The 27696-nt window shown below is 44.6% G+C and overlaps 1 protein-coding gene across 2 annotated transcripts in view; it reads left to right on the top strand.

Moving 5' to 3' along the window:
• AMBRA1 (autophagy and beclin 1 regulator 1) overlaps nt 1-27696 on the top strand; it is a 127877-nt gene that overhangs the window by 12085 nt on the left and 88096 nt on the right. For both annotated transcript variants that reach the window (XM_032188898.1, XM_032188899.1), the window contains exons 7-9: nt 391-1850; nt 19113-19199; nt 25923-26105. In XM_032188898.1, coding sequence (XP_032044789.1) covers nt 391-1850; nt 19113-19199; nt 25923-26105 — 1730 coding nt within the window. The remainder of the gene's footprint in view (nt 1-390; nt 1851-19112; nt 19200-25922; nt 26106-27696) is intronic.

A 27696-nucleotide genomic window follows, 5' to 3' on the forward strand; every position in this document is an offset into this window, starting at 1 on the left:
TCACTGTCTCATTAGTGGTGGGACAGATGTCTCAATGCCCCTGCTCTTTCCGTTGTGTTGCGACATCCTGCTGGATTTGAAGCTCCATGACCTATTAGCTGTGCTCCCCACAGCTGCTGACCCTCAGATGCTACTGCTTCTGTTGGTATGAGCAGCATGTTGTTGAAGCTCACTGGGCTGGAGGAAGAGATGGTCTGGATCCAAAAAATGAGGTCCTTTGAAGTAAAGAGTTGGCTTCCTGCAACTCAAGGCCGGAGCCTTTTTTCCCTCTCTAGGAAGAGGCTTATCACATCCTTTCATCTGTCTGGGGTGGTAGCGGCTTTCTTCATTTTATCTGGAAGCGTAGGATTTTGCTGTGAGGTGACTGAACCTTGATCCTTTCCTTTGCAGAGCGACGAGGAAGTGGAGATCTCTGTGGACAGTACAGAGATGCCGCATTATCGCCAGCGCGCTATCCTCCCCTCTCAGCCCGTGAGGCGCACGCCTCTCCTCCACAACTTCCTGCATATGTTGTCCTCCCGCTCCTCCGGCATACAGGTGGGAGAGCAAAACAGTGTTCAAGACTCTGCTACCCCATCCCCTCCACCGCCTCCACCACCACCACCTCCACCTCCAGCCAGTGAGAACACAAGGGCATCTGTCTATAACAGGCTCCGGGAGCGTGTCAGCTACCCCACAGCAGAGTGCTGCCAGCACCTGGGGATGTTGTGCCTTTGCAGCCGATGCTCTAGTGCAAGACTTCCATCTTCTCTCTTCCCACACCAGGAAAACGCACCCTCCACGTCTTCTGGTGCCACTGGCACGTCCTTCTCCTCTGTGCAGACAGAGCCTTACCAACCCCCAGAGCAGGCCTCTGTAGCACAGGAGGAGCAGGGGATACTTAACAGGCCCTCTGCTTTCAGCACAGTTCAGAGCAGCACTGCTGGCAACACCCTGCGCAACCTTAGCCTGGGCCCCACGCGGCGCTCCCTGAGCGGGCCTTTGGCAGGCCACCAGTCCCGCTACCAACAGTCTGCGAGAGAGATGGCTTCGGGCTTAGGTGGGTCTGACTGGTCCAGGACAGTGCTGAACATGAGCTCCCGCTCGGAGCTGGAAGCCATGCCTCCCCCTAGGACCAGTGCCTCCTCCGTGAGCTTGCTGTCGGTGCTGAGGCAGCAGGAGGGAGGTTCCCAGGCGTCGGTCTATACCTCGGCGACAGAAGGGAGAGGCTTCCTAGCCCCCGGGGCCGAGGGGGACAGCGGTAGTAGCGCTGGCCCGAGCAACCCGGCCAGCATCCGTAATGAGCTCCAGTGTGATTTGAGGCGATTCTTCCTGGAATATGACCGGCTGCAGGAGTTAGATCAGGGGATTGGTGGGGAGCCCAGCCAGTCGCAACAGGCTCAAGAAATGCTCAACAACAACATTGAGCCTGATCGGCCTGGTCCCTCCCATCAGCAGACTCCGCACAGCAGTGAAAACAATTCCAATTTGTCCCGGGGTCACCTGAACCGCTGTCGCGCTTGTCATAACCTGCTGACCTTTAACAATGACACGCTGCGCTGGGAAAGAAGCACGCCTAGCTATACGCCAGGGCAGGTCCAAAGCACGTTTGAGGGTGTGCCTCCAAATACCAGCCAGGTGCAGCCTGCAGAGAGAACCGAGGGCAGAGCTCCTGCCTCTAGCAGGCTGCAGCTGGGCAGCTCTTCCACCCCGCAGGAGGAGAGGACCGTGGGAGTGGTCTTTAACCAGGAGACGGGGCACTGGGAAAGAGTTTACAGCCAGTCGGCTTCAAGCAGACCTGGGAATGTATCACAGGAGGCCTTAAACCAGGAAATGCCTGAGGAAAGCTCAGAGGAGGATTCACTCAGGAGGTAAGATACATGCTCTGCCTTCCTCCTCCGTTTATTTTCTTAAACCTTTCCCATCTGGTCTGAGTTTTTCAGTGTTTTCAGAGTTAAAAACCTCTTGTCATGTGTTCGTGTGCTACTTGTGTGGATGAAAGTAGAGATGCTGCATTGATGCCTTTTATAGATGCCACTGTCATTCTGCAGATGTGTTCTGAAGGTTGTAAGGGCAGAGACCAGGCCTCCTAATGGGCGAGGAGGGTGATAGTGCAAACAGGCAAAAGGACAGGCTCCAGTAGCAGAGCTCTGGGGTGAACTGTGCTACTGATGTTCCTCAGATCTTGCAGAGGGGGTGGGAACACAGGATGTGCTATGCTCTCCTTTGTACCCCAGAGCATGTGCGTGGTGTACATGGAAAATCTGCCCAGGTGAGGCATGGGGAATTGAGCGGGAGTTGGGAACAGCTTTCTTGAGTGCTCTGTCTTGTTGAGGTTGTGGTTGCTACATTGGAAGGGTTAACAATGATTTCCTTGGTGCTACCACGTAGGGTGAAAAAAGCTAAAGCTCTGTGTCAGAGTGTTGGGAATATATATTGGCTGCGAGTGTTTGATCAAACCCATGTGCTTTGCTTGCCCTTGACAAAGAGGTTTTAAAAGTGGCTCTCGTTCAAAGAGGTAGCTTTTAAAAGTGGATCTTGCCACTTTTAAAAAGTGGCACAATACCACGTGATGCCTCCAGGATCGTTCTCCTGGATGGATGGGCTGTTTAGGACCCCGCTGATTACTGAACGTTTTAGGGTCTGCTGTATTCCTTTTTAGCAAGGGAATTCTTTTTTTGGAAGGACTTTTTAGATGTCATAGATGTTGCAGGCGACTAGAGCAAGCCAAATCAGGCCCGCACTGGGAAGGATCTGTGCTTTGTGTGGAAGTCTCTCGGCTGGCTTGTACCAACGATTCAGCTATGTGCATGCTTTGGATAGGGTTTCCTCACTGCTTTCAGATTGACGTCCTCTTGGTCAAGTGATTTGCATGCTTGTCAGAGGGAAGGTCCAGTCCTGGTGTTTCTTGGAAATGGATGCCTTGTGCTTTAGGAAAGCACAGTTTCCAGGTTTGATGCAAATGTAACTGACTGATGAGGCTTTGTACACAGAAGTGCCTGAGGAAAGGGAATTCTTCCCTTCTTCCTGCAGATAAGCTGCTTACGCTCAGACCGGAACAGTGACTGCCTTTCTTTTGCTGTAGTTGCATAGCAAATAAGTGGCAATAGTCATGAAATGATTCATTTGCTTCTAAATCCTTGCCCCAGTTTTTTTTATAGCCTGCCTTAATGAGACTCTCAAGCTGATTACATGGTAACTACTTCTTTCTTGGGCCTAGACTTACCTGACGCTAATTTATATCAGATATCCTCTAGACCCTTATAAAAGAGCAGAGAGGTGAGGAGCTGACAAATACAGTTTTAAAACTGCACTTGTGTAAGTCTTGCATTACTTTATTTCTTTTGAAATAGCTGTACGTGCTCATAATACCTCCACCACATTGGTTGTTCCCTGGGCCAGTCACTGCAGTGTCAGAAATAAAAGGGGCAAATAACCGTTGTAATGATCAGGCTACTGGTACATATTTGGATGGTAAGATATGGTGGAATCTGCAGATGCAATCTTCCAGCTAGTTCTGTAGGAATTAGCATTTAAAAATGCTCTGAAGTGTTCGTCTTAGTCTATCCCACAGTGCAGGAGCTGAACTGGCTGTGGCCTAAATGCTGGAATCCTGTAACTAAATCTCTGGGTCACTTTGCAGGTGCTGGTTGCTGCTCTCTCCTCCGTGGTTGTAGCATCTGTGCAGGGTCAGCTTTCTACCTGGTTGCCTGTGCAAACAGATGTTTTTTGCAAGGATGAATGAATCTGGGGCACGTAGCTCAATAAGTGAGCCTAATTCCAGAGGAATTCCTATAGTACGAAAGCTGCTTCTGTTGTCAGACTTCCCCTGAGAACAGGCACGGCACGGACTTCTGCTTCGAGCTGAAGTTAAGGTGACTGTTGAGTAGGGAGGTAAGGAGCAGGGAGCACTCTGGTAGTAAAATGCTTATGGCAATTTCCTTGAAGCAAAGCTTCATTTGCTTTCCTGTTAAACGTGCTGCGTGGACCCGTGGGGAGCTTTATCAAATCCTTCCCCTGAAAAGGAACCCTGCTTGTGGGATACCTGTGTCCTGCAGCTGTCATTTTTTCCCCCTTTCTTAGGCTATATTATATTTTCCCTCCCAGAGCAGTACAAGTCAGCAAGCAGCCACTTACCTATTTTTCCCCCTAGAATGAGCGCACTCAGGGCCAGCTGCCTGATCTTCCAGACCTAGATTGTGCTGTAATGGGCAATGAATCACTTCTGCACAGCAGCATCCAAAAGGTGTATTAATTTTTGCAGCTCTAGAAGCGTGCAAAGATGGTGACTAAGGTTCCTGAGGTGTAAGCTTTGTAACACAAAGTGATGGGGAAAGAGAGGAGGGGAGGAGAGTCTGTGAGCCCGAGGAAGCAAGTGATGACTGATACCTACTTTCAATCAATGTAATTTGTGCCTGTGGACCTCAGGTTAGGGAGGTCTTAGCACTGGGGTACATCTATTTGCTCCAAACTTGCATCTTATCTTCTGTTTTTCTTTGTTCCTCCATTAGATGTCCTCGTAGGGCAATCGAGCTCTTTATTCAAAGGCTAGCTGAAAAATTTAAGACAGAAATTGCATCTGGAAACTATGTGCGTACTCCCCTTGCCAGTCCATGGGCAGGATCCATTTCTTGACCTGGCTTGCCTGGCTGAGAAGCGCCTTGCTGAGAAGAAGTTGCTGTAGAGGGTCAATTAAGTTAATAGGTAGTTTAATGAAGGTTGTTCCTCTTTGAATTCTGTTGATGCAGTTACACCATCTGGGTAGAGAGAATTCTGCTCTTTCTGATGGTGCTGGATTAATTATCTTGGGCTAATCATGGAGGCACTAATAAGTATGTAATGAAGCTATTCCTGACTAACAGCTCTGGCACCTCTAATAGGCAGCATGTGTCACTGAGAGCCTCGATGGTGCAGCAGTCTTGTCATACCCAGCTTGGCATGAAAGCAGCACAGGCAGTGAGGAGCTCGAAGCTGTGTCAGGGATGTATGAAGTTGGGGAACGCCATGGTCTACCTTAAGCAGAAGTTCCTGAGATTGAGCTTCAGCTTTTCTGAGGTTCTCCAGGCTGATCTCATTAATTAAAATGTAGGGTTTTTTCCCCTGTGGATTGATTTTTTGCCTCACTTCTAACATCAAAGTGAAAAGAGCCCTAGAAATCCCTGAAGTTGGCATGTGAAATGTGCTGCATGAAATTGGTGATAGGAGCAATTGGCAAGATCTGGATGAAGCAAAGATAATTGAGCAACAGATGTTAGCTAGTTTAATTTTTCTATAACTTTTTAATTAAAAAAATATGTATAGAGAAAGCATTGTGTTAATACTGTAATCTCAGTGAGGGAAAAGATCCTGTAAGTACCTTAAGCCATTGTTGCTGCATCGGCCAATTCAGGTTTATAATGAAAAGTTGAACAGGGGATGAGAGAGAATCCTAGTCAGCTGCTTGCTTGCGAGTAGCTGGTGTCACCTTCTTAAGAAAATGATGTATAAAATATAAAAGCCTAGTGGCAGTCCTTCCTGATGCCTATTTCAGCTCCTCAGCTAATGAGAGAGGTACGGTGCCATGCTGTCTGATAAACCTGATCCACATCTTCAAATGCCACCTCTCCAGCCATTTCATTACGATACCAGTGATCTCTAAGGAACTAGTGAGTTGTTACACTAAATAAATAAATAAAATCCTCTGGTTTTAAATCTACTGTTGTTTTTGTATTCTGGCATGACACACCAAGCCATAATCTTTCAAGCAGGGATGCAAGGAGCACGTAGTGCCACCTGTGTCCCTGTTCATGTAACTCAAACCTCATCCCGTGAAACAGGGAAAAGAAACGTACAAGGTGAAACTTGTCCTCTACGTGTTCAAGCTGTAGCTGCTCATATTGTGCTAAGGGGGAAATCTCAATGTTGTTTACCTGTTTGTTTTGACTGGAGATTTAAATGGATTACTGTAAATGAAAGGTGAGCCCTGTCTTATTGCCAGGCAGGTTTGACAGAAGCCTGTGTTTCATGAGGAAAGGTGTTTTGTTGTCCTTATTCTTGCGTTGAGAAGCCTTGTCTGACAATTACGCCAGGCTCCTCTAACCACTGCATTGTGCTGGTTCCTGAGGTCACGTTGTGCAGGCTGAGGTATGAGCAACTCGTGGGCCTGCTTTAAGAATACATCGCCTTGCTCACCAGTTTAGTTTTCAGGCTAATGAAGCTGCCTGAAAACCTGAGAAGTCTTTTGAACCATCCTAGGTTTTGCCATGTGCAGGCGTAGGAGCGTGTGTGAGGTGGGGGAGTTGGTGTTAGTATGAACTCCTGCCTGTTGTTTGGGAGGCTTCTCCCCTGAGCCAAGATGGTGGCACTCAGCTGAGATGGGGAGGTTGTATGTGGGATTATGAGAGCAGTCCAGCCACCAACACTGTATGTGGCGAGAGTTTGGCTGTGGTGTTGCCCTTAGTAAGGTGTGAGTGCTCTCCCTGTGGCTTCACCTGCTAGGCAGCCCCAGGCCTCTATGCCGTGCTCCTGCCAGGTGCGTGAGGGCCTGGAGGCTGTGTGGGACTTGAGCTCATACCATGGCTTTCTTCAGTCCTGACGGCCTTTCTGGCAGCACATAGCTCTCCATATGCACACCAGGTACGAAAAGAAACACCCAGTCCGTTTCCCTCTGAGCTCATTTCATTTCCATATTGCCTTGCTGCCACAAGGTGGTAATGTTGCTTCTGCTCCTTGCTTTCCCCATCTCCTTGCAGAACCAAAAAGTTCGAGTTCTCGTAAACAGGGGAAAAAATAGATAGCCCGAGGTCCCATGCCTCCCCACCTCCAGTCCTAAATTGCTGCTTATCTACTTAGTCACCAGACATTTGCAAGCTCTTCAGTGTTTGGGGAAAGGTATGAATGGGGATCCTGAGGGGAAATGGCTCAGGTCCTGAATGAAAGCAAGGCAGCAGCTTAGCCTCTTGGCTTTTGTCAGGTTTTGAAAGGGGTGGATTTGGATCTCAAGGTGAAAGATATTTTTTTGACAAGCGAATACCTGTAAATTGAAGATGTAAGAGAGCTAGCCAAATTCACAGAACTTGTCACAAATTCATGCTCATTGTCTACCAAGCCCCGAGCAGACCTTTCTTTACAGTCTGTCTTCTTGGAGGATTTTGTCTGCATTTAAATGGATGCTCTTCCTTTGAAGACCTGCATAATACGTGGCTTATTTTCTGGAGGAATGCTTGGCAGGTGTTGACTGGAGTTTGAGTGGCCACCTTTTCCATGGGGCTGTGTTTATTTTGTTCAAGTATGCCTTTAACTCTTACCCAAACTTTTAGGCTTCTCCATAAGAAGTCAATGAATGGTTGTGTGTGTTGGCTTTTTTTTTTTTTTTTTTTTTTTTCTTTTTCCTGATGCAAATATGCATGGCTTACTCATGACCACGAGGGGATGCCTCTTCCGATTCGAAATTGTAGCTGTGGTGTTGACTTGTGGTCAGGCTGGGATTAAACTGGACTGGCAGGGTAGGGACAGCCACGTTCCTGCCCGGCGATGCTAAGTGCTATAGTCACTTCTAAAGCTCGGTGTGGAGCTCCTGGTAGAGCCTGAGCCTCTGATGTGCTGCTCTAATTTCTGGTGTAACTGACCAGCTGGTTCAGATCTCTGCATATATTGGCTTCAGGGAGCTTTTTCACCACATAAAGCACCGAATGTAAAGGCGCATGTCGCTCATATCCTAGCCTTAAAAACAAAGCAACCATAACGTTTCTGTGCCCTCTGCCGTGGGTGCAGAGTTGCCTCCTAGGAGACATTTCCATGACCGAAATGTATCATCAAATTGGCTAGAGGTGGCCTAAAATAGAAAAGCGTAGTGCTGCTCCCTTTGCTTTTTTTGGAGGGGAGGAAGCTGAAGCATGGGGGAACTGCAGCCTTGCCTAAAGCTACAAAATGCATCTTGTCGCAGAGACAGAACGCGTACCTAGTGTATCCAGCCTTGTTTTGTTCCATAATTAACAAAAACAATGTTGTTACTATTTTTTCCTAATTGCTTACAGCAACTGTGGCTTGTTTATTCAAATATTTGATATTTATTGCAGCAGTGACGTATTGAGTCCACTTAAAAAGGGGGGGAGTCGAGCAGGAGGACGGCACATCGCCGAGCTGTAAAGAAGAGATGCAGCAGTGCAATGCTGACTGCTCAGACCAGACATCACTGTGAATGTTTCCCGTGCCAACTCCAAACCAACCTGTCCAACAGTGCATACTGAGCGGGTTTGTCATTGCTTACACTCAGACCCCTTTCTGCTGGAAACCTTGCTAGTCCTGACGCTTGTATTTTGGGCTCAGTGTTCAGTTTAAACTGGTAGTGTGTAGCCCTCAAAGCAACAAAAAGCTTATAAAACTCTGGTTTAAACACAGATAAATTTTGGCCAGGTCATGCATTAGAAGGACAGATAGCCTTAGATAAGGTACACAAGGAAAAAAAGAAATAATATAGGTCTTACACCTGTCTCACGTTAGTGTCTTTTTGTAGGTGCTGTGGAAAGAAGGATTTTCTTGCAAACCTTGTAGGCTTCGTAGGCCAAAGTGGTACTTCTCAGAAGTTTATGCTGTGCTCTTTTCAAGCTTGTTAAGAAATCCTGGAGATGCTCATCACAAGTGATTGTGATAGAGATGAGTAATATCTCAGTAGGGAGTGAGGAACAGTGGGATAAAGAGAAATTACAAAGGGGGTTGCAGGCAGAGAAAAGTGAATCAGGTTCGTGGTAGAGGAGAAGGGCAAAACTGTGGGGCAGGGGTCTGATTTATGGAAACATTAGCCTGGACATAGAGGAATGAAAAAAAAATTGTCAGTGCTGAATGTAAAGCGAAGTGCTAGTCTGAAGGTGACATATTTTAACATGATTTGCTGCATTGAGGGTGAGATGCTCAGGTTGTGGACAAACTGAGCTAGCATTGTTTATTTGGCCTTTACTAAAAATAGCAATGGCTTTCATCACGGAAACGTGACAACAGCGTGAGCTGTAGGAGAGGCTGCAGTGATATCTGGGTGGTCACTTGGTGTCTGTGTGAGCCCTGAGGCTTTTGCTGCCGAACTTCCAGCTTTGTTTTTTTCCAGACCAAGTGTGCTGTGTTTGTGTGGTCAGGAAAGGCTTTGTTTTACTGAAGTGTTACAAGTTCGGGCTCTTGAATATGCTGCTAGTTGTTATGTAGAAGAGCAAGTGAAAGAAGTACCCTCTCTTGCACAAATGTTCCTCCCCGTGCCTTTGACGACTGGTTTCCTGGCTTAAGAATAATTTAAGGCTGCTTTTTGCATCTACTTCCTTACTGAAAGTTGGTGCGGGGAAAAAATGATGCTTGTGTTTCGCCTCTTGTAGTGACTAATAGAGGTTACTCCCTGCTGCTGAGCTTCCCACTGTACTTTGGAAAGCTGAGCATGTGCAGTTTTTGCCAAACTTGGAGAAAGGCTTAAGCCTCCTTTTCTTTTCGTTGGCCTGAATTTAAATATACAGCAATGGCTGTAGCACACAAACAGAGATTTCTTCCCTTGTTACTCTTGCAACAGTTTGGCTTGTAAGCTGTGCAGGTATAGCAGCAGCTCTCTCTGCCTTCTCAAAACACCTTCGTGGTGTTTCCTCAGCCAAACCACTTTCCTTCTCTTACCTCTTTCTTGGTAGCCCAGGCCTAGCAGTGAGGCGTTCACCTGTAAAATAAATAGGTAAAGTTTTTCTACAGTTTCAGGAAAGTGAAGATCTGTTTCCCAACAGGTCTCTGTTCGTGGAATTGTTCAGGTAAAGTACTTGGCTCTTTGTGCACCTGCTCCTGCATGGCAGCAAGGGAACTTGTGGAAATTTCACAGTTAGGATGGAAGAGGAGCATGCTTCCAAACTGCCCTACTTTTTTGTTTCTCCTGCAGAACAATGAGAGCTAAAGGGGTGGGGGTCTGGTTTTGGTGTCAGAGGTTTCTTTTGGGGAGGGTGGGAGGGCTGGGCTGTCTGAGACAACCACAGAACAAGTATGTTGGTTAAAGACAGATTGCTTGGAAGCTGGAGGACAGCTGACTTCAACCAGATAAAGCAGATAGCTATTTGAGGATACTGTAAAACAGTGTTTCTTGGCTTTCCTACAGGCAGGGAGAAGTGCAAATAGCTTCCCCTCTCTTGGAAGATGTCTCTTTGTTAGGCTGTCTGTCCTGTGCTGTCTGCATGTGGCTTCCCTGCAGCCTCCTGCTCCAACAACAGCAGCATGGGCAGCGTATCCAGGCAGGCCCACCTGATCTGGAGCAGTTGCTCGTGTTCACCTATTAGCTACGTACGTTGAGTTCACATAAACGTGGTGTTCTGTATTGGAGATGACTCTCAGCTTATGGCTAATAGTGGTCTTTGACATGCCTAAATTATCTAGCCACAATTCCTCCATCTTGTTGTCTGGCTTCAGGTAAGGAATGTGAAAACAATCTCTTAATTTTTTTTTTCCTTTTGCCAAGAAACAAGCTGTGGGCAGGCTCTCAGACCTCCTATTTCAGTCCCACTTGCTCAACTAAATGATTTTTGTAGCTTTCTTGAGTGTGGGGTGGAGCTGGAGATGTTGGCGGTATAATGTGCCTCTTTTTTATGCTAATATAAGCCCTCAATCATTAGATGTGCAGTCACTTACATATATTGCGTGCGTGCGCTTATTTTTCACGCTCTTTATAAATGCACACGGCACAGTGTGCCTGGGGACAATGTGCCCTCATCCAATTATTCGCTCCTTAGTACAGAATCTGGGCTGGAGAATTTGCAGTGGAGCGCACACTTACTGCCTAGTCCTGGAGCCAAGTGGAGAGAGGGAGAGAGAGAAGAGGAGGGGGGGACCTGTGGTCTGACTCCGTAATACAGCTGTAACCAAAATAGTGATGATTCTAGATTTCTCCAGTTGAGCCGTTCTGGTCTGTTGAATAGCTAACGTGCATTTCAAATGTTTTCCACATACATATTTAACTGATTGCGCCAAATGGCTGTTTGTGTGATGATGTAACTGACCCCCTCCCTTGCTCTTCTTGAGAAAGCACCTGCTGGAACTCAAGTCTGTGAATAAACAGGGTTCATTATCTGCCAGGAAACTGACTCATTTTTCTGCTCAGAATGCGTTAGTATTAAATCCTTCCCCCATCTTCGTGAAGTGGGAGGGCTGGGGTAAGTGGCTGAATTGTCCTGCAGGTCATCTGTTGACCCACGTCTTTTCATTATTTCAGCCTAAGCTAAAGGAAGTGATTGATGTGCAGAGGGACCTCTGTTTTCATAGCCTTAGAAACCTACAGAGATAACAGTATGGCTTCTGCCCCCTCAGGAAAGACACCTCCTCTTCAGTTCCCTATGGAGAAGCGGGAGTCCTATGTAATTATCCCAGAAGCTGACGCAGATCTGCATGCGTGGGTAAGCAGAGCTTTCTGCTGTCCACACAATCTGTGGTGTTGGGAACTCCCAGAACAAGGAGAATGTGAAGCACACACTCTGCATATGAGGGCAGGTAGAACAACCCTCAGAAGAACAAAGGTGTCTGCAGGCTCAGGGAGTTCAGCACGTTGCCTATGTTCTGGCTGGGCTTTCACGCCTGTTTTCATAACCGTGATGACTAGGACCCAGTTAGCTGAATTTCTGATATAATCACATGTTAGAGTCCAGGTGAAAGGTATGTGATGTCTGTCTGCAGCTTAGCTGAAGTGCCTGTCCCATTCTGAGCACTGTTATAAACCCCTTACTGTAAAGCAAAGCAGCCTGTGCAGGAGCTCAAGCTGGAGTTGATTTACATTTCTCCCCCCCACCCCAAGTCTTATCGCTGCAAAACGAGAGTGTACAATCTTTCGTTGCTCTTTTAATTTCAGAGTTATTGGCAAACTAATCAATGCTGTCATAGCTGCACTTGACCCTTTTAATGTCTATCACAGACACGTGCTTCCTCTTGCCAGTTGAAATAACACATTAATTATTCCATGGGTGCTGTGTGATGAGGACCTCTGCATAATGATCCCTCATCTTCTGTTCTGATGCATGGCCTTTGTCAGCAAGTGAAGCAATAGATTAAGAATGTGACCTTGGGTCCACTTAGGGAATTTGTTATCTTTCTTAGAGCCACCGACCTTCCTGTGATGAACTTGAAGGTGCTGTGCAGCTCCTATGGCATCAGGTGGAGGTTGAAGTTCCTAGTCAGAGCGCAAACGTGCAGAAATAGTAGAATTTATCATGGGGTAGTTAAATGGAAGTGGGTAAGTGCTGAAGAGTTAACTGTGTTCTCTTGGAACTGTCTGCTCCCTGCCTCATGATTAGAACTCAAATCCCAACCTTTATTTTAACTGTTAGTACTCTTACCTACAGTTCTTTGTTTCCTTTTCCCTGCACTCTTTCCCCCTTTCTATCTTGGCTGAAGACCTGATGTGCTGTTTTCTGACTAAGAAACACTTAAAGCTTGTTTTCTACAGGATTCTTGCACCAAAACAGTGAAATGGGAAAATGTTTTTTCATGAGCACTGTTCTGTATCCAACCTGCTTCTCCTCCAGGAAAACAGATTCTGGTTCTCTGACAACTCCACACCTTCAGCTGGGTAGTATGCCTTTGCTGTCCCTGTCTGCCCTTCAGAGTTAGTGCAAACTCTCCCAAACAGGCCAAAATGTCCTACAGAGTCCATGTTTAGAACATACCTGTGATTGCATCTTTGCTGTCACTGTTCCCTCCTTTTCCTAAACAAAGGAAACTTTATTGTAAAGGTTGTTAACTATTTGGAAGAACTTTAACACGCCCCCCCCCCCCAAAAAAAAAAAACAAAAAAACACAAAACAAAGAACATAGGATCAAAAGAATGCCTAATGGTGCTTGGATACCCCTGAGAGAGGCAGCCCACCAGCTCTAGGATGAGGAGCTGCATAGCAGAGATGGGAACAAGAGGCTGGAGGAGCAATTCAGAACTGTGAAACTCAGCACTGAGGTGTTCATCAGCACTGAAGTTCTGGGGTTATCTGTCTTTTGTATTTATCTAGGTGTCTACACCTTGTAGGTGGTTACAACTGTCTTAAGAAAAGCATATCCTTCTTTGAACACCTCTTCACTTCTAATCATCTGCTTGCGATCTGCCTTAATTCAGTCTTGATGCCAGGCTCACGATGACTAACCATAGCCATGAGAAAGTTGAAACAGTCTAGAAATGTAAACTTAGAGGTATCAGAGTAGATTCTGTTAAGGACTTAATTTTAGAAATCATCTTGTCAGGCAATCTTTAGAACTGCATGCTGATTGCTTTTTTATTTTAGGCTTGAATATGAAACCAGTGATAGCAATAGTGTTTTGCTGTTTGACAAGGACTACAAAACTTTTTTTGAACATAGAGCTGTGGAACAAAATGCCTGATGGGTTCTGCATACGTGACTTCAATTTGCTCGTTGAAATTGGGCAACACAGTACAGAGTTGTCTGAAATAGTTTTTCCCTATTCTTCAGAGAGAAGGAAAGGGGGGAAAAAACAAAACCAGTGGATGGTGTTGGCTGAGGTTTTTGTTTAGCATAGCTTTCTAGTCTTCTACTGCGACTGTAAGCGGTCTCCAAGAATTAACTGGACTTGTTAGCAGTTAATGGTTGAATTTAGGATTTGAGAGAGTGTAGCAGCGTTACTGGAGAGCCAGAGAACATTCATCTGTCTTCACATTTCAGCTTTCTTCTTGTCTTTATGTTAAACATTGTGCTGTCAGAAGAGGAGGATGACTGAAGGGAATCTAGTTTTAAGCTGTTGCTGTGTTTTACATTCATTAGGAGCACATCCACAGGGACAAGTGCTCGGGAGAACTGATTGCTAGCTGTAAGTCAGAGGACTGAAAAAGGGATGTGATATGAAGTAGTGCAGTAACTTTACTTCCAAATGAGCAGCAGGGAATTCTGTAAAAGCCTTTCCAGGGAAGATGTAAAACCTGGGGAGGAAGTTCACAAGCTGCTAGAATTGTCAATGTACTTCTCCTTCAAAGGATAATTAAGAATTGCTCTGTTTTAGGCTCTCTGTGTAGCTGAAGGCTGGGATTATGTGTAGGGTAGGAGTGTATGCTGTCCTTGGAGCACTTCATTTTATCGATTTACTCTGGTTATTGGTGTGTGGCAGCTTAGGAGGATGGAAGCTGACTGCACAACCTTTTGGTTGTAGGGAAGCTAATCCTCAGTGCTGCTTGGTAGTGCTTCCCTTTTGGGAGAAGAGCCCTTCCCTCGGTGTGGTTTGGATAGTAGCACTACGCGGTAAGGCGTCTGCTGTGATAGCACATCTTGAGATCTGGTGTAGGAATTGCATGTCACCAGAAATTGTTACTGAGAAGTTAAATTTGCTGCATTTAAGTGTCTTCTCAAAGCCTGCCTAGATGAATCACTCTGTCCCAAGAGGCTTTGGTGGTGATCCTCGCCCCCGGGGAGTGTGGTGCAGTCTGATAGTTGGTGTGCTGTGAGGAGATCGTATCCTCACTTTTCTCCTCCTCGGGCTGCAGCTTCTGGCACTCAGCTGCTTATTCCTGATAAGTTTCCCTTTTCTGCCCATAGTGTTCAGCACATTCATGCTCTTCTCTCTCTCATCCAAAGGCATGCCGTAACTCAGACCTTGCTTCCTTTTTCCCCTCAGTAGTGCGGCTGTTTGCAGACCCGAGTTGATGGAGCGATCACTGAGCAGCAGTCCTGTAGTTCCTGACGTCTGGCAGAAAAGGCATCTGCTGAGATACCAGTGCTGCTGAGCAGGGGCCATTTATATCTTCGTGTAGTAGTTTTAAAACAACAATCACAAACAAAAACACACGCACAAAACACAATCCCCCTCCTCCTATTTTAGCAAGCCGGGCCAGAAGCATCTCCCAGGGTGAGCAGAGTTAATCTTCATCATCGTGGCATTGACTGACAACCTGGAGGATGATAATGTGTGATTTTTCCTGGTGAGCGGGGGAGGAGAGTGGAAATTGCAGTTTCGCTGTTAATTGTACTTTAGATGTCATTTGTGACAATTTCATATTGTCTAGACAGATATAGTGGAGCAGTTGCTTCCACAGAGCCTAGTGTTAGCCCGTTATATATCTGGGTAGCAAAAAATGGAGCTGGGGGGGTGCAGCAGGGAGGAGAGTGCAGTAAGCTCCGGAAAGGATTGGGGAGTCAAGCATGATCTACTGAAATCTTTCCAAAGAAGATACAAGCAACGTGTATTTCTGTTCTCTCTTTGCATGTCTGTCAGAAACTGTTAGACATCAGTGGCTAGCACCTCCCTGTAACAGAGCTGCTGCTATTTGTCCGTGGATTGTCTTTATTCTACTTAACAGAATTGCTCCTAACCTCAGTGTATATCTTGGCAGGGAACTGGGCTACGTTAGACTGAGCTTACTGAAAACATATAGTCTGTGTCTCTTTCAGGACTTAGGGTAGCAAAAGCTATGAATGCAACATCCAAGACTTCTATAATATGCAATGTGGCTTACTTTAAAAACATTTATTTGCACCTTCCTTAGGGACAGGAGGTTACACTGTCACCATCACAAATTAGACAATTTATTGATGCTTATAGCAGCGTCCCTTTTATTGAAGCCATTTGTCAGTACCCGATGCATTCAGATCTCTAACTTGGACCTCAAGGGCTTAGCCTAGAATGAATTAGTTAATAGATTTTATTCATGTTCAGTACTCCGGTTTCAGTACAGATTTTGTTATTCGCAGGAGCATGAAGTGCAGAGATCCATCTGGATCTCACGAGATTGCGCGTTGCCTTTTTTGTTTTGTTTTTTTGCCTGCTATTATATCTGTCGATGCTCACCTGTTGGTTGCCCATAGTGACTGGAGAGGGCACAGTTGGAGGATAATTAAGAATCAATAGTTGCTAGCAGTTTCTTAGCTGAATTATCTTTGTCCACGTGATTTGAATGAGGCCTCACTAAGTGGCTCGTATGCCTTGGTGTGGTGTAGTGCAGGTGTCTTTGGTGTTGGCAGGCTTGGAAGGCTCCACTGGCACAACCATTTCAGCAGAGACCGTTCAACTCTGGCAGTGTGGTCTGAGAGCGGGTCCTGTGGATGATGCTTCACGGGGTGGAGTTGCAAAGGTTCAGGTAAAATCATGGGGCTCTGAGGCCTATAGGAAGCTGGTTTCTCTGGATAACTGGCTGTGGAGCATCAGTCTGCGGCTCAGGCAGCTGTTGGTTTGTGCTTTACTTGGTGCTCATTTGAAGTGACACATGCCCTGCAGAGCAAGGTTTTTCAGGTGTTTATTTCAAGGATCAGCTGGGGTCTAAACCTGGGGATTGTAGATTTCCTCAAGCCTGATGTTTCAGAGATAAGCAGAGTGCCTTCTGGCACAATGGTACTAGATGCTGTGAGGTGTGCTGTGCCCCTGTTTGCACACCCTTTTGGAGCCCTCTGCTTGGTGTGTGTTTTGATTTCTTTCAGCTTAGCTGCTGGCTGCTTTCTGAGGGTCATCCAGCTAACTCAATGCCCTTTTTGGGCAATTGCCAGCGTTTCCAAAGGAGAGAAAATATATATATAGATGGAGAATACCTGGAAATGCCTTTCTAACAGATCCTGCTGGGCTGTGCAGCATGTGCTGGTCATCTGCCCTTGTAACCCGTTGACTGTGCTGCGTCATTTAGTGGAGAGAGCCCAAAAGGTAGGGAAAGAGGGCATCATGTGCGTTGTATAAGCCCCAAGACTTGACAGTGACGATGAGTTGGACAGTTATTTGTGTGCACATCATCTGGGCACTGTCAGCTTTGCAGGAAATGGCACCCAGCGGACCACTGGCATTGTGTGTAAGTTGCTCGTACCCACAAGGAGACGACTGCTGTTCCCTGGGCTGGGAGCTGACCGGGCCCTGCCAGGATCTGCGTGCTGTGGGAGCTCTTTCTGCCAGATGAAGTCCAGCAGGGGTAGTGCTGCTGAGCTCTACAGCTGGCAGGCATGGGACTGCTCCTAACACAGGGTGAAGCCTGGCTCCTGTGCCATCCTCTAAAACACTGCTCTGTACTCACCGGCTGTTGGGATACCGGGCAGTGAGTGCTTCACGGGCTGCATGCGGTCTGTGGGATGCCACTTGTCTTGCTGCAGGCTTGGGTCTGACAGAGGAAGGAAACTCCCCTGGTTTTGCTGGTTTGAAGCATCCTTTGCAGAACATGAAACCACTGATACGGACTGTTAATAGACTGCCCTGCGTTGTTGGAGGGAAGCACTCAAGAAGAGATTGTGCAGGGCTGTTCACAAGGGTGGCAGCCTCAGCTGGTGCTGGAGTGCTCTGTGTAAGCAGCTCTCAAGAGTCTGCTTGACTGTGTTGATGCTGCAGTGCCAGTAACCCAGTCTCTGAACCCTGAGCTGGTGGCTCAGAAAGGGACCAGTTGACTGAACAGGTAGAATATCTGGTACAGTCATGCTCAACCATCCACCGCGTCCCCCCAGAAGTAATAATAGCAGTTTATATATAGAGTGAGTGATAGACCTGCAGTCACTACAACCTGTCTTGCAAAACTGTTGCACCATTTGTTCTGGGTTGCCTGCCTTGGCATATATTGACTTCTACACTTAGAGCAGGAGAGAGGATTTGGTAGTATGATAACTTTCTGGGGAGCCGAGGGTTTCCCATCTTCAACATCTAGCGGTGTTGAAGGTTAGAGCTTTTGACTCAGTTACTTGGGGAATTAATTCATCTCAAAGTTGAGAGATTTAATAACTCTTCTTGGGTAAGACAAATGGTTGCCAAGCAACTTTGTGCCAGGGAGGACAGGATTTCTTCTTTACCTTCTCTAAAGTCCTAGTGCTTTGCAGCAGATGTGTGCTTTTCCAAGTAACTAGAGCCATCTTTTTGCTGTTTCCTGTACTCTAGGTTTAAAATGTAAAAGTCAAGGGTTTTATTTACTTATTTTATTCCTGGAATGCAATCCAGATTTGTCTTTTGAGCCTGATGGGGAAGCTACTACTGGGAAAAACGTGTCTCATTTGCATTTGTGCTGTATATACCTGAGAAACATTCTGGCTGGGCTTGTGCTCTCACTATCTTCTTTCTTTTGTGATATTTTGACTTGCTGGCTAGAAATGGGAGGCTGGATGTGGATCTGGTCCATCATCCTGCTTCCCGTGTTGACGCTTGCTGTCCTGCATTGCAAATGCTGCCTGCGAAGGAGGTACATGGGGCTAAGGCTGAGAGACTCAAATGTTTCTCGCCGAGCCTGTGTGGGGGTGAATAGAACAGATGTGGTGTTGGATCTCTTTGACTTTCAAACCATAACAATTTTAATTTGGGTTACAATGACTGGAAAACAGATTTTATCAGGAGTTTCGAGACAAAAAGACTTGAAAGGAAACTCAGCAGCCTTATAAACTTTGGTAGTTGATTTTTCCACTCTCCGCACCCGCCCAAAATCATCTCTCTTGTAAGTGTTAATGTAATGGCTGCAGCAGGCTTGAATGAGTCAGTCTTGAAACAATGCCATCCTCTGCTTTGTGACGAGAAGCTAGCTAGAGGTGCATGTAGAAGCCGCAGTGGAGGACATGTTCCTGCTATATACTTCGATTCTGCTGCCTTCATGACTCAGACTCGCTTCTCGTGTATTCAAGCTGTCTGGCTGCATTTGCATACATTTGCTTCTTGAGTGAATATTTGGTATCTCTCCCTGTGACTGATTAAGATGCAGAGGAAATGAACGCTTCTGTGTCCAAAAACCTCTCTTTCTGAGCCTTGAGACTAAGATTGAATGTTTTGCCATGAATATATGCCAGCAGTGTCCTTAGTGTCTCCATACCAAGCTGTGTTCTTTGTCCTGTGCTCCTTGGCCCATTCCATATGTGGCCACCTTTGAGTAGGTAGGAATTTGACAGATGGCCAATGCAGCGTTAGTGTTTATGGACTTGGCAAACTGGGGTAGCTTATCTCCAAAGGAAAAATAACATCTGCATTTTTCCCTTGAAATTTGGAAGCGGGTTTGGGACCACTCTTCTTGCTCGAGGTATTCTTTCTCTTTTATAGTGAGAATATTACACTTTGTATAGCTATGTGACAAAAACACTTATGCCATCAGTCAGTGGTTTAGTATGTTGCAGAATTCTTTGCACCAATGATAGAAATAGTTTTAAGAGGCTTCAGCAAGTAGGACATAAATAGGAGGGATGCTCCTGGATGGTCTCTGACTTAGTCATTTGTTTTTTTCTTTATAGGAGGTTGCTGGAGTCTTCCCTCATTTCATTATCTCGCTACGATGGAGCAGGGTCCCGGGAACATCCAATCTACCCAGATCCAGCCAGGTAAGAGCTAAATGCAATTTAAAGACATTTTAGTTTCATAGACAAAAGCATTACTTTGGTCCAACTCCCTGAATCTTTTGGCAGTGGTCCTAATATTGGGCCCATCCTCTTCTCAGTGACTTGCCATAGGGGCAAGAGAGGAAACCAAATGAAAAGATGTCATTAGGTCTTGAGGAGAATGAGGAAAAGAAGAAATTGCTGTTGAAGTAAGCGCATAAGAATTCCAGAAATCATTTGGGATGGAGAACACTAGGTGGCAAGCAGGTCCAATAGTAGAAATGAGATGATACCAATACATTTGAAGTATCTTCTAAAGGCAAAAACGCAGAAAAAAAGAAAAAGCCTATTAGGGAGTAAGGGTGACTGCAGTAAAGGCAGTTAAGAGCTGGTGAGAGCAAACAACGTGCTTGGAAGAATGGAATGTCTCCATAACTGTGTAAGTATGAGAAAGCATAACCAGGATGTGAAGTATACTTAACTAAGAATGAATTACTGACAATTATTTCTGAAGAGTCATGAATCATTGACATTAGAAATAGGAACACCTGTAGTGCTGCTTAACCTCCAGAAGAGGTGGGAGTATTTCAGAGGACTAGAAAAAGCAAACATGGCAGAGTTATCAAAAATGGAAAGGAGTGATCTTTGCAGTTACCACTTAATGTATTAAGAAAACAACAGATGGGATAATATGACCTACAGACTCTGTCAGAAAAGATGATAGAATCGTGAACAGCAAGCAGCTTTGGAGGCTTTCAAAGACTAAGTTATGACAACAAGCTTTCTTTAGATGGGTTTAACAAAGGTATAAACGAGGAAAATTCAGTAAGTTTTAAATATATCTAATTTAGGCTCTTAAGGAACCTCTAGCATAATTGCATGATTTGAAGGTTACTAGGATTTATCATACGAGCGATACAGGAACAATGTATCAAAACTAAATATCAAAGTTGCTGATGGAGGTGCTTTTTTCCCCTCTTGTTCTTTTCTATATTGACACCAACATACATTTTTATACAGACAGTACTCTAAGTACAAGTTCTCAAATAAGAGGTGATGTTGCAAACTGGCCACACAGTATAATTATGCTATTAAATGACTCTTTGACTATCTCTGTAAATAAATCCTTGCAGGGGAGAAATGTTATATCAGGCTTTTTTTCCATCTGTTATGAAGAAATTTACTCTGTAAAGATAATTGAATGGTTTAAGAAAGATATAAAGCTGTCTGGAGTGAGGTGTAAGTAAGGTGGAGTGTGTTTCCCATATATGAGGTCACTGGAAGACCTACCTAGGTTACTACAGAATGTCTTGGTAACCTAATGTCAGAATAATGCTGATAAATGTAAAAAGCTTTCTAGTTGGCAATTGATTAAATGATAGAGGGACAAACTCATTTACCCAGAGAGATAAAAATATTTTACAAAGGTCAGTTAAAGGATATTACTACATTCAAGTCAATTTATGAATGCTAAGAGCTGTTAGATGTCTGGAAGTGCATCATTTCTTATATTCTGGAATGCATAATCCAAAATAGGCAGATTTCTCGAGATTGTAAGAAGTGGTTTTGGCTCTCTGGGAACTGCATTTTGAAAAGGAAAAAAATAAGAGCCTGCCTAGATTACCGAATCTTTTTTCCCCCTCTGTCAGACCTCTCCCATAGTGAAGCTCAATAAAGTGTATGAGAAAGGATCCCTGTCTGAGACATTTCCTAGCATAAGTTGGAGCATTGTCAAAAGTATTTTTCTACCTGAAGCCATTTTTGAACTGATATGGCACTCTTCACGTTCAAGTTCAATCTTTTTTTTTTTTTTTTTTAAATCTTATAGAAGGTATAGTAACTTGAGTTTCAAAGGAGCTTTGGAAGAGCAGTCCACTGTTGAAACTTCATCTAAGAAGCTTAATTTGTTCCACTCAGTGTCACTTTGTCTTTTTCAGAGGATGAGGTACATAATGTTAATTGGCATGAACTAGAAATTTGAGTGGGGTAAGATCAGAGTCTTCCTCCACAAATCTTGTTGGTGTGTGAGACTAGTAGGATCTCTTTAATTGTCCCTTGACCTTTTTAGAAATTGGCAGGGGATGGGTGTATATAATTAAATGGGATGTTTCTCCATTTGAGTTTTCTGTAACATTACGAGTTTGTAACAGGAAAGTTCAAACTTCCAGATGTTCTTCAGTAACAAAGTGGAAAAAGTGAAACAAAGGTGAAACGAACTCTCTCTCTATCTCCTTAGGACCAAATATCCTTAAGACCAAGCTGTCTCAGTGGATTTTTTTAAATTCCCATCCATGCTCTGAATATTTTTTTTCAGTCTGTGTGGTAGATGTCTCTGCATCTCCAGTGTGTAATGGTTCTATGTTTGAATAGCCTAGGTCAGGAGTGAGGCACAGAGAACGTTTTTGAAGTTCCCTTGGGTTTTGAATGAATATTCTGCTGTAGACTGCTGCAGCCTTTCTCAGTGGCCTTGCTGAACTCCTCTAAGGATGGCTTGGCTGTTAGGTCGTTCTCCACAGCTTCAGGATATACTAAGCTCAGAAAACAAGCTGCAGATGAATCAAATAGAGCTGGTATCAACAGAACATCTATATATATAGATAGATTATTTCTTAAATAGAGATACTCAGAAATATACTCTCAGACTATATATGTAAAGCAGCACAGGAACGGTTGTTAGATACATCTCTAGAAAAATCTAAGCTGTTCAAATAGTTCCTGGGAAAGAGACGCTTGGCTTGGCGGGCCTGACTGTTGCCTGAGTCGAAGGCTAAAGAGGAATGGAAGCAACCAAAGGCTGGAGTCTGTTATCAGCAGTGCCTTCAACTCAAGGGCTAGTGGTGTGTATGCTGCTTGAGTGATCACTGAGGAAATCAGTGTCACCAGTCAGGTAACTACCTTAAAACACGTCTGCTGGCCGAGAGACACTTAGAGGTGTGGGCTCTAACAACGGCAGTGAATATTCTGGACATCAGCATGAGGACAGGGTAGCTGAGTGCTGTTGGTACTTGTGAAGTATCTGGGAGCTCGTGGCAGGGCAGCGTGCTGCCCTTGGGTGCAGATAGGCCAGTTCTTGCTGTGGCTGGTCTGGGTAACTGGGCGTAGACATCCTCGCTGAAGTTCTTGTGAATTTTAGTTTTCTTTCCTTTGAAAATACTAAAATGGGGAGGGTGAAGAGAAGCAGCCCTTGTTTAAAATTTTTCATACTATCTGTAAATATGTCCAGCCTGTTTGGATTTCTGACTGTATTTGAGGATGCTGCTGTGTAGTAGCTCTTGCTCTAAATGGCATCATGAGTATTGAAGAACGGTATTTGAACTTTACTAATTTAGCAAAATGTTTCCTTCAGTTAATTCTCTCTTCCTTCAAGTTCCTCTTCTCGCTGGCCAGCCAGCAGCACTAGGTGCCTAGTTAGAGCCCTGTTTCTCACCGACATAGTTGTTGGGTGAGACAGAAGCTGTTTGGTTCTGTTTTTTTGCACGGCAGCCTTTCTCCCACTCAGCGCCTCGTTCTGTGGCTGTCATGTGTGGCAGCCTCGTCTCCTACTCTGAACCATCTGCTTCTGTAAGCAGGGTCTAGTCACCTCAGAGACTAGGTTAATTCAGCTCCTGCGGTGCTGCCAAATACAGCCTACTGTCCTGGGCATGCAAACTTGGCTTAAGAATTGCTGGATAAACTTTTTGTGTGTTTTGCCGCAGCTTTAGCAGAAGCACAGGTGAGAAATAAATGAATCAAGTGGTCTGCTGTGACTGGCTTGTGCTTAGCCTGCTGGTAAATGAGCGTCAGTCAGGGGCTGATGTACACTTGTGTTCAGTAGCTGAATGAACTGAAGAGGTATGTTTAATGTTAAACAGCATTTCTTATGCTGCTTTGCAGCCTTCTCCTCCCTCCAGGACAGCTAAATCTCTTACGTTGGTTCTCAACTCTGATTCTGATTTGTGTTATAACCATATTCCAAAGAGAGACATCCTGACAAATACTTTCTTTGGGCTGTGCATACCCAAGCACTCATCTGCAAAGATTAGTTCCTTAGTCCCTTGCTTTGAATATGTTTCTCCCTTGCCCTTTGTATGTTAGCACTTGCACCTTTCTGTGTGTCAGACTTAAGCTTCTTGTCTTACCTTTAGAAATCCTCTTCACTATCTATCCGTTGTACTTACCATGTGCTGTTGGGAAGCTGAGTCTGACTTCTGGTCATGTATTATTGCCAGTCTTTGTGGCTTATTCTTTCTTGTTCTTCACACAAGAATCACACTGTTTTCTCTTGTGGTGTCCTGCATGACTTCAGAATACTAAATATCTGCAAAACTTCTTCACATCCTTCTGTAAAAAATCTCCCTTGGTGTGCTGTTAACAAAGAAAGAAGTTCCAGTGATTGCACTGCTGGACTGCTGAGAGCACTGTTCATGTCTTCCTGTATTGCCTTGCTTCTCTACCTGTTCGTATTATGCTGTAGACTTGTTTTTTTTTTTTGGCATTCACAGAGACTTTGGATTATGCAAAAGGGCAAAGAGAACAGCTTCTCTTTTATATGTGGTGGTCAAGACCAGGTTGGACAAAGCTCTGGGCAACCTGGTGTAGTGGGTGGCATCCCCCATGGGACTGGAACCAGATGATGTTTAAGGCCCCTTCCAGACCAGGCCGTTCTATGGTTGCAGTAAAGCCTTGCTGGTTTGTGCTTGGCGTATTAAATCTTCAGGGGAATAAAGAGAAATGCAATGTTTGTATAGCAAAGTCTTCTACATTATACAAGCATGAGCAGCTTCAACTCATCTCACAGCGCGTAAAAGGTACAGGAGGCATCCAAAACAAAGTGCACCCTTTACCACTTTGGGTGTGTGGTGAGTACGTTTAGAGGCCCCATAGCCTGCATTCTGTCTGTAAACTTCCCATGCTAAAGAAATAAGAGACTGGTAGGGTGCAGGGAGCTTACCCTGCAGAAGAGGCGTCTCTTAGTCTCTACACGCTTCTTGTCACCTTCTCTTTTGCTCATGTGCCATGAATGTATGGAGGAATGGGAGATAGATTGTATTAATGTTGTTTTGGCTGCAGACAACTATCAAGGACAATCAATCTCTTGAAGAATTAGTATGTCTTTCTCATGCTGCTCTGGGGAGCAGTCTCTCAAAATACTATTAAATAGTTTTCCGTTGAAATATGACTTTAGGGATAGTAGCAGAGCACTTTATCAGACCTGGTCTGATTGTTTGCTGCTCATGCTGATGGATGTGAATCTATTCATGTATTACTCCTGGTACATCACCGCAGAGCCAGCACAGCTCTGGAAGGATCAAGTCTTCCATGTTATACAGCAGTCATATTATCAAAAGATAATTATGGAGTTGCATTTTGTTACTAGTTGTAGCATAACACACACTTTGTAGTGGTAGTCACTGTAAAGGTGAATTTATCCTTTCTCTTGGTTCTCATGGCTGACAGCAAGGTCCATTTTAAAGAGTTTAACTCGAAGGTCTGTTCTGAAGATGAACAGCATTTGTATAAGGCAGACATTTCCCCTCTTGTTTGATTGTAAATATATATATATTTATCTCTATATTAATCCATGGAATTTGCTGTTCACTTGTTTGTTTGTTTGTTTTTTGCTTTTTGTTTGTTTAAAGCTGCTCAAATTTTCATCTGTAGATTAAAAAAAAATAAATAGGGCTGTGCTGCCCATTATCAGTCTCTTGCCCATGGTGCCTTTATAGAAAATGAGATCGGTACTTGCCAGGGTTATGAAAATATAGTCTGGTAACTTGCACCGATTTAAAAAGAACAAAATCAAACGCATGGAATGTGGGAGCTAGGCATTAATCCACCCATTCCTTTAATATCTAAGCTGCTGGGTTTGTTTGTTTGTGTCTCCCCCTCCCCAATTAGGTCTCAAGTCTAGCTCAAATAAGGCTGAAGAAAAGGTTATTTGAGTATCTGAGGTCTCTGGACTTTAATACTGAGATCCTGTCTCGCAGACTGTGCTAGAAGTTGTGGATGTGCGTAGGATGGGGAAAAACGCGTCTTTACCCATTTAGCACCAAGGAGCTGGGTAACGCTCAGGCATGACAGCTGATGCAAACAAAGGCCAAGTTCTGCTTGTGGAAGGATTAAGAGTTAATTGCAGAGGAAAGTGGGACTCAGGCTTTTAATCACAGTGCTGCTCTTACAACGTGTAGTGGATCTAATGAAATTGTCATTATACGAAAGCCCTAACATTTGGATTAAAAAAAAAAAATTAAAGCTATTTCACCCTTTTTCCAAGTTGATACTTTGTGGTGCTCCCATTAAGTACCCTCAAAACACCACCACCTTTATTCAGTATTTATTTGAACACTGCTGCTGTTTGGCATTGACAGCAGAGTGTAGATTGGGAGTGGGCTTGATTCTTACCGGGGATGCTTGCTGGGATTAGGTTTGTGAACTGGTAATAAACGAAGAATGGACTCCGGAGACTCCTGAGAAGAAAACTCTGAGCTGTGGGTAAGGTTTTTGTTTACAGGTACTCTATAGTACTTCTGTTTGCACAACAAGGAAGTCACGTGGGTGTGAGGAGCATAAAGGGAAAATTGGTTCTACTTGTTTTCTTTATTCACGTTGTCTTACTCATGCATAAAACACAACCAACCTATTTCGTGATATGCTGCTACTATCCTGGAACCTGAAGCTCCAGAGGAAGAACAAGGCTGGCTGTCATTCTATGCTTTTGTAACAAATACCTGTCTCTCTCTTGCTCAGGTTGTCTCCTGCTGCATATTATGCTCAGAGGATGATTCAGTATCTTTCCCGGAGGGACAGTATTCGACAGCGCTCTATGCGATACCAACAAAACCGTCTCCGCTCTTCCTCCTCCTCTTCTTCCACTTCAGAGAACTCAAGCCCATCTGTAGAGGGAAATGACCTGGAATTTGAAGATTTTGAGTAAGTGTGCGTGCTGCCTTGCCCTCTTGCTACTGCGTGTTGTCAACACAAGACTGCTTTGTGGCTTCCTGCTGCTTAACATGCAAAGACATCTCAGGCTTCCTGTAGGAACAAGATAAGTTTAAGTCATTCAATTAGTCATTCAATGAAAACTGATCGCTACACATGGATCTTGTCATTTCTGTTATGAAAAGTGAAAGAGGCTTTAGGCAACCTTTGGCACATCAAACTATCTCAACCAGATTTAAAGGACTGGTTAAACAAAGGAAAGGAGAATCTTGTCCTCTCATGGAACTGATGAGGAGCCAAGAGTTTATTAGAGCTTTCAAGTCTTGAGACAGAACAGGAGCCCCAAAGAGGCTTTGCTGGACTTAGTTATTTGATCTAAGGCTGTGAGAGACAGCCAGCATGTTCTGTTACTTTTACTTGCGGTATCTGCACAACTTTGTCTGTTGAGCTGAAGTTTCTGGGATTGCTTTTTTGGAAGACTGTGATTGTGAATCTGTGTTAAGGCTTAATTTCCTGTAAGGAGAGCAAATGGCCTCTAGTGTCAAAGTGAGGAATGGCCCTGCATCCTAACCTTAAAACAGTGCTCCTGTAAGCCACTGTATTTCTTTCTGAGCAGTTCTGACAAACTTTGAAATCTCAGTGAGCAAACTTATAGCAAATCCTTTCCAATAAATGGTATTAGAGTAATGGACAGTTTGGATAACATGGAGACCGAAAGCTCAGGCATTTAGATTAAAATCAATTTTAGCAGGAAAGAGAATATGACCCTTCAAATCTGTCTTCAATCGTTGCCTTTAAATATGAGATTTTTCCCTTGGTACTTGAAGTATTTCACTGATTTTTTTTGGCCCTTTGTGTATATTGAGCTTAAAACATGCGATGATTCTGAGCAAGGTTATAAAAGTAATCTATGGAGATTGTGTGGTGGGAAGCCGTGTTTGACTGAGAGGAGCTGTGAGCCCCTCAAAAGTCTGGACTCTTATGTTGTTGCTGCCAGCAGAGGATGCTGTCAACTCTGCTACTGCTATGACTTTGATGTTTGCTTGCTGCAGTGGCACATGCATGATTGAGATGGCATGATGCTAAACCTCCATGCTTTGTGGCAGGGTGAAGTCCCTTTATGAAGGACACTGGTAAAAACTAGCTATCCCCCAAAAAAATATGATGTTAATCCCTTTAAATGGTGGTAGAATACATTTTTTTTTCTGGAGTATCGTTCTGTTAAGCTGTCATTTCATGTTTTGGCAATTAAATATTCAAAAGTACAGAGTAGAATGAATGTCTTCCCCTGTCACTGTGGCCTTGTTTGTGTAAGATGTAAATGAAGGAAGATAGTGCAGCGTAGTCACCGACTAGTAGGTTTTCCCAAGCAGCTTCAGGCCTGGAAAAGCAGAGATGTGGTGGTTGCTGGGCCAATTTTGTAAGGCGGGTACTTCGTGAGCACAGATCTATTTCTTTTATCCCATTCCGTTTGTCTGGGGCTGTTTGTTCTGTTGGGAAAATAAAAGCTGGTAGGTTTTCCATTCACAGAGCAAGGCAAATACCTGCAGAGAAGTGTGCTCCCCTGAAGATAATATTCGCA

The sequence above is a fragment of the Aythya fuligula genome, chromosome 5, assembly GCF_009819795.1.
Source record: "Aythya fuligula isolate bAytFul2 chromosome 5, bAytFul2.pri, whole genome shotgun sequence".
In the NCBI taxonomy this organism is placed as follows: domain Eukaryota; kingdom Metazoa; phylum Chordata; class Aves; order Anseriformes; family Anatidae; genus Aythya; species Aythya fuligula.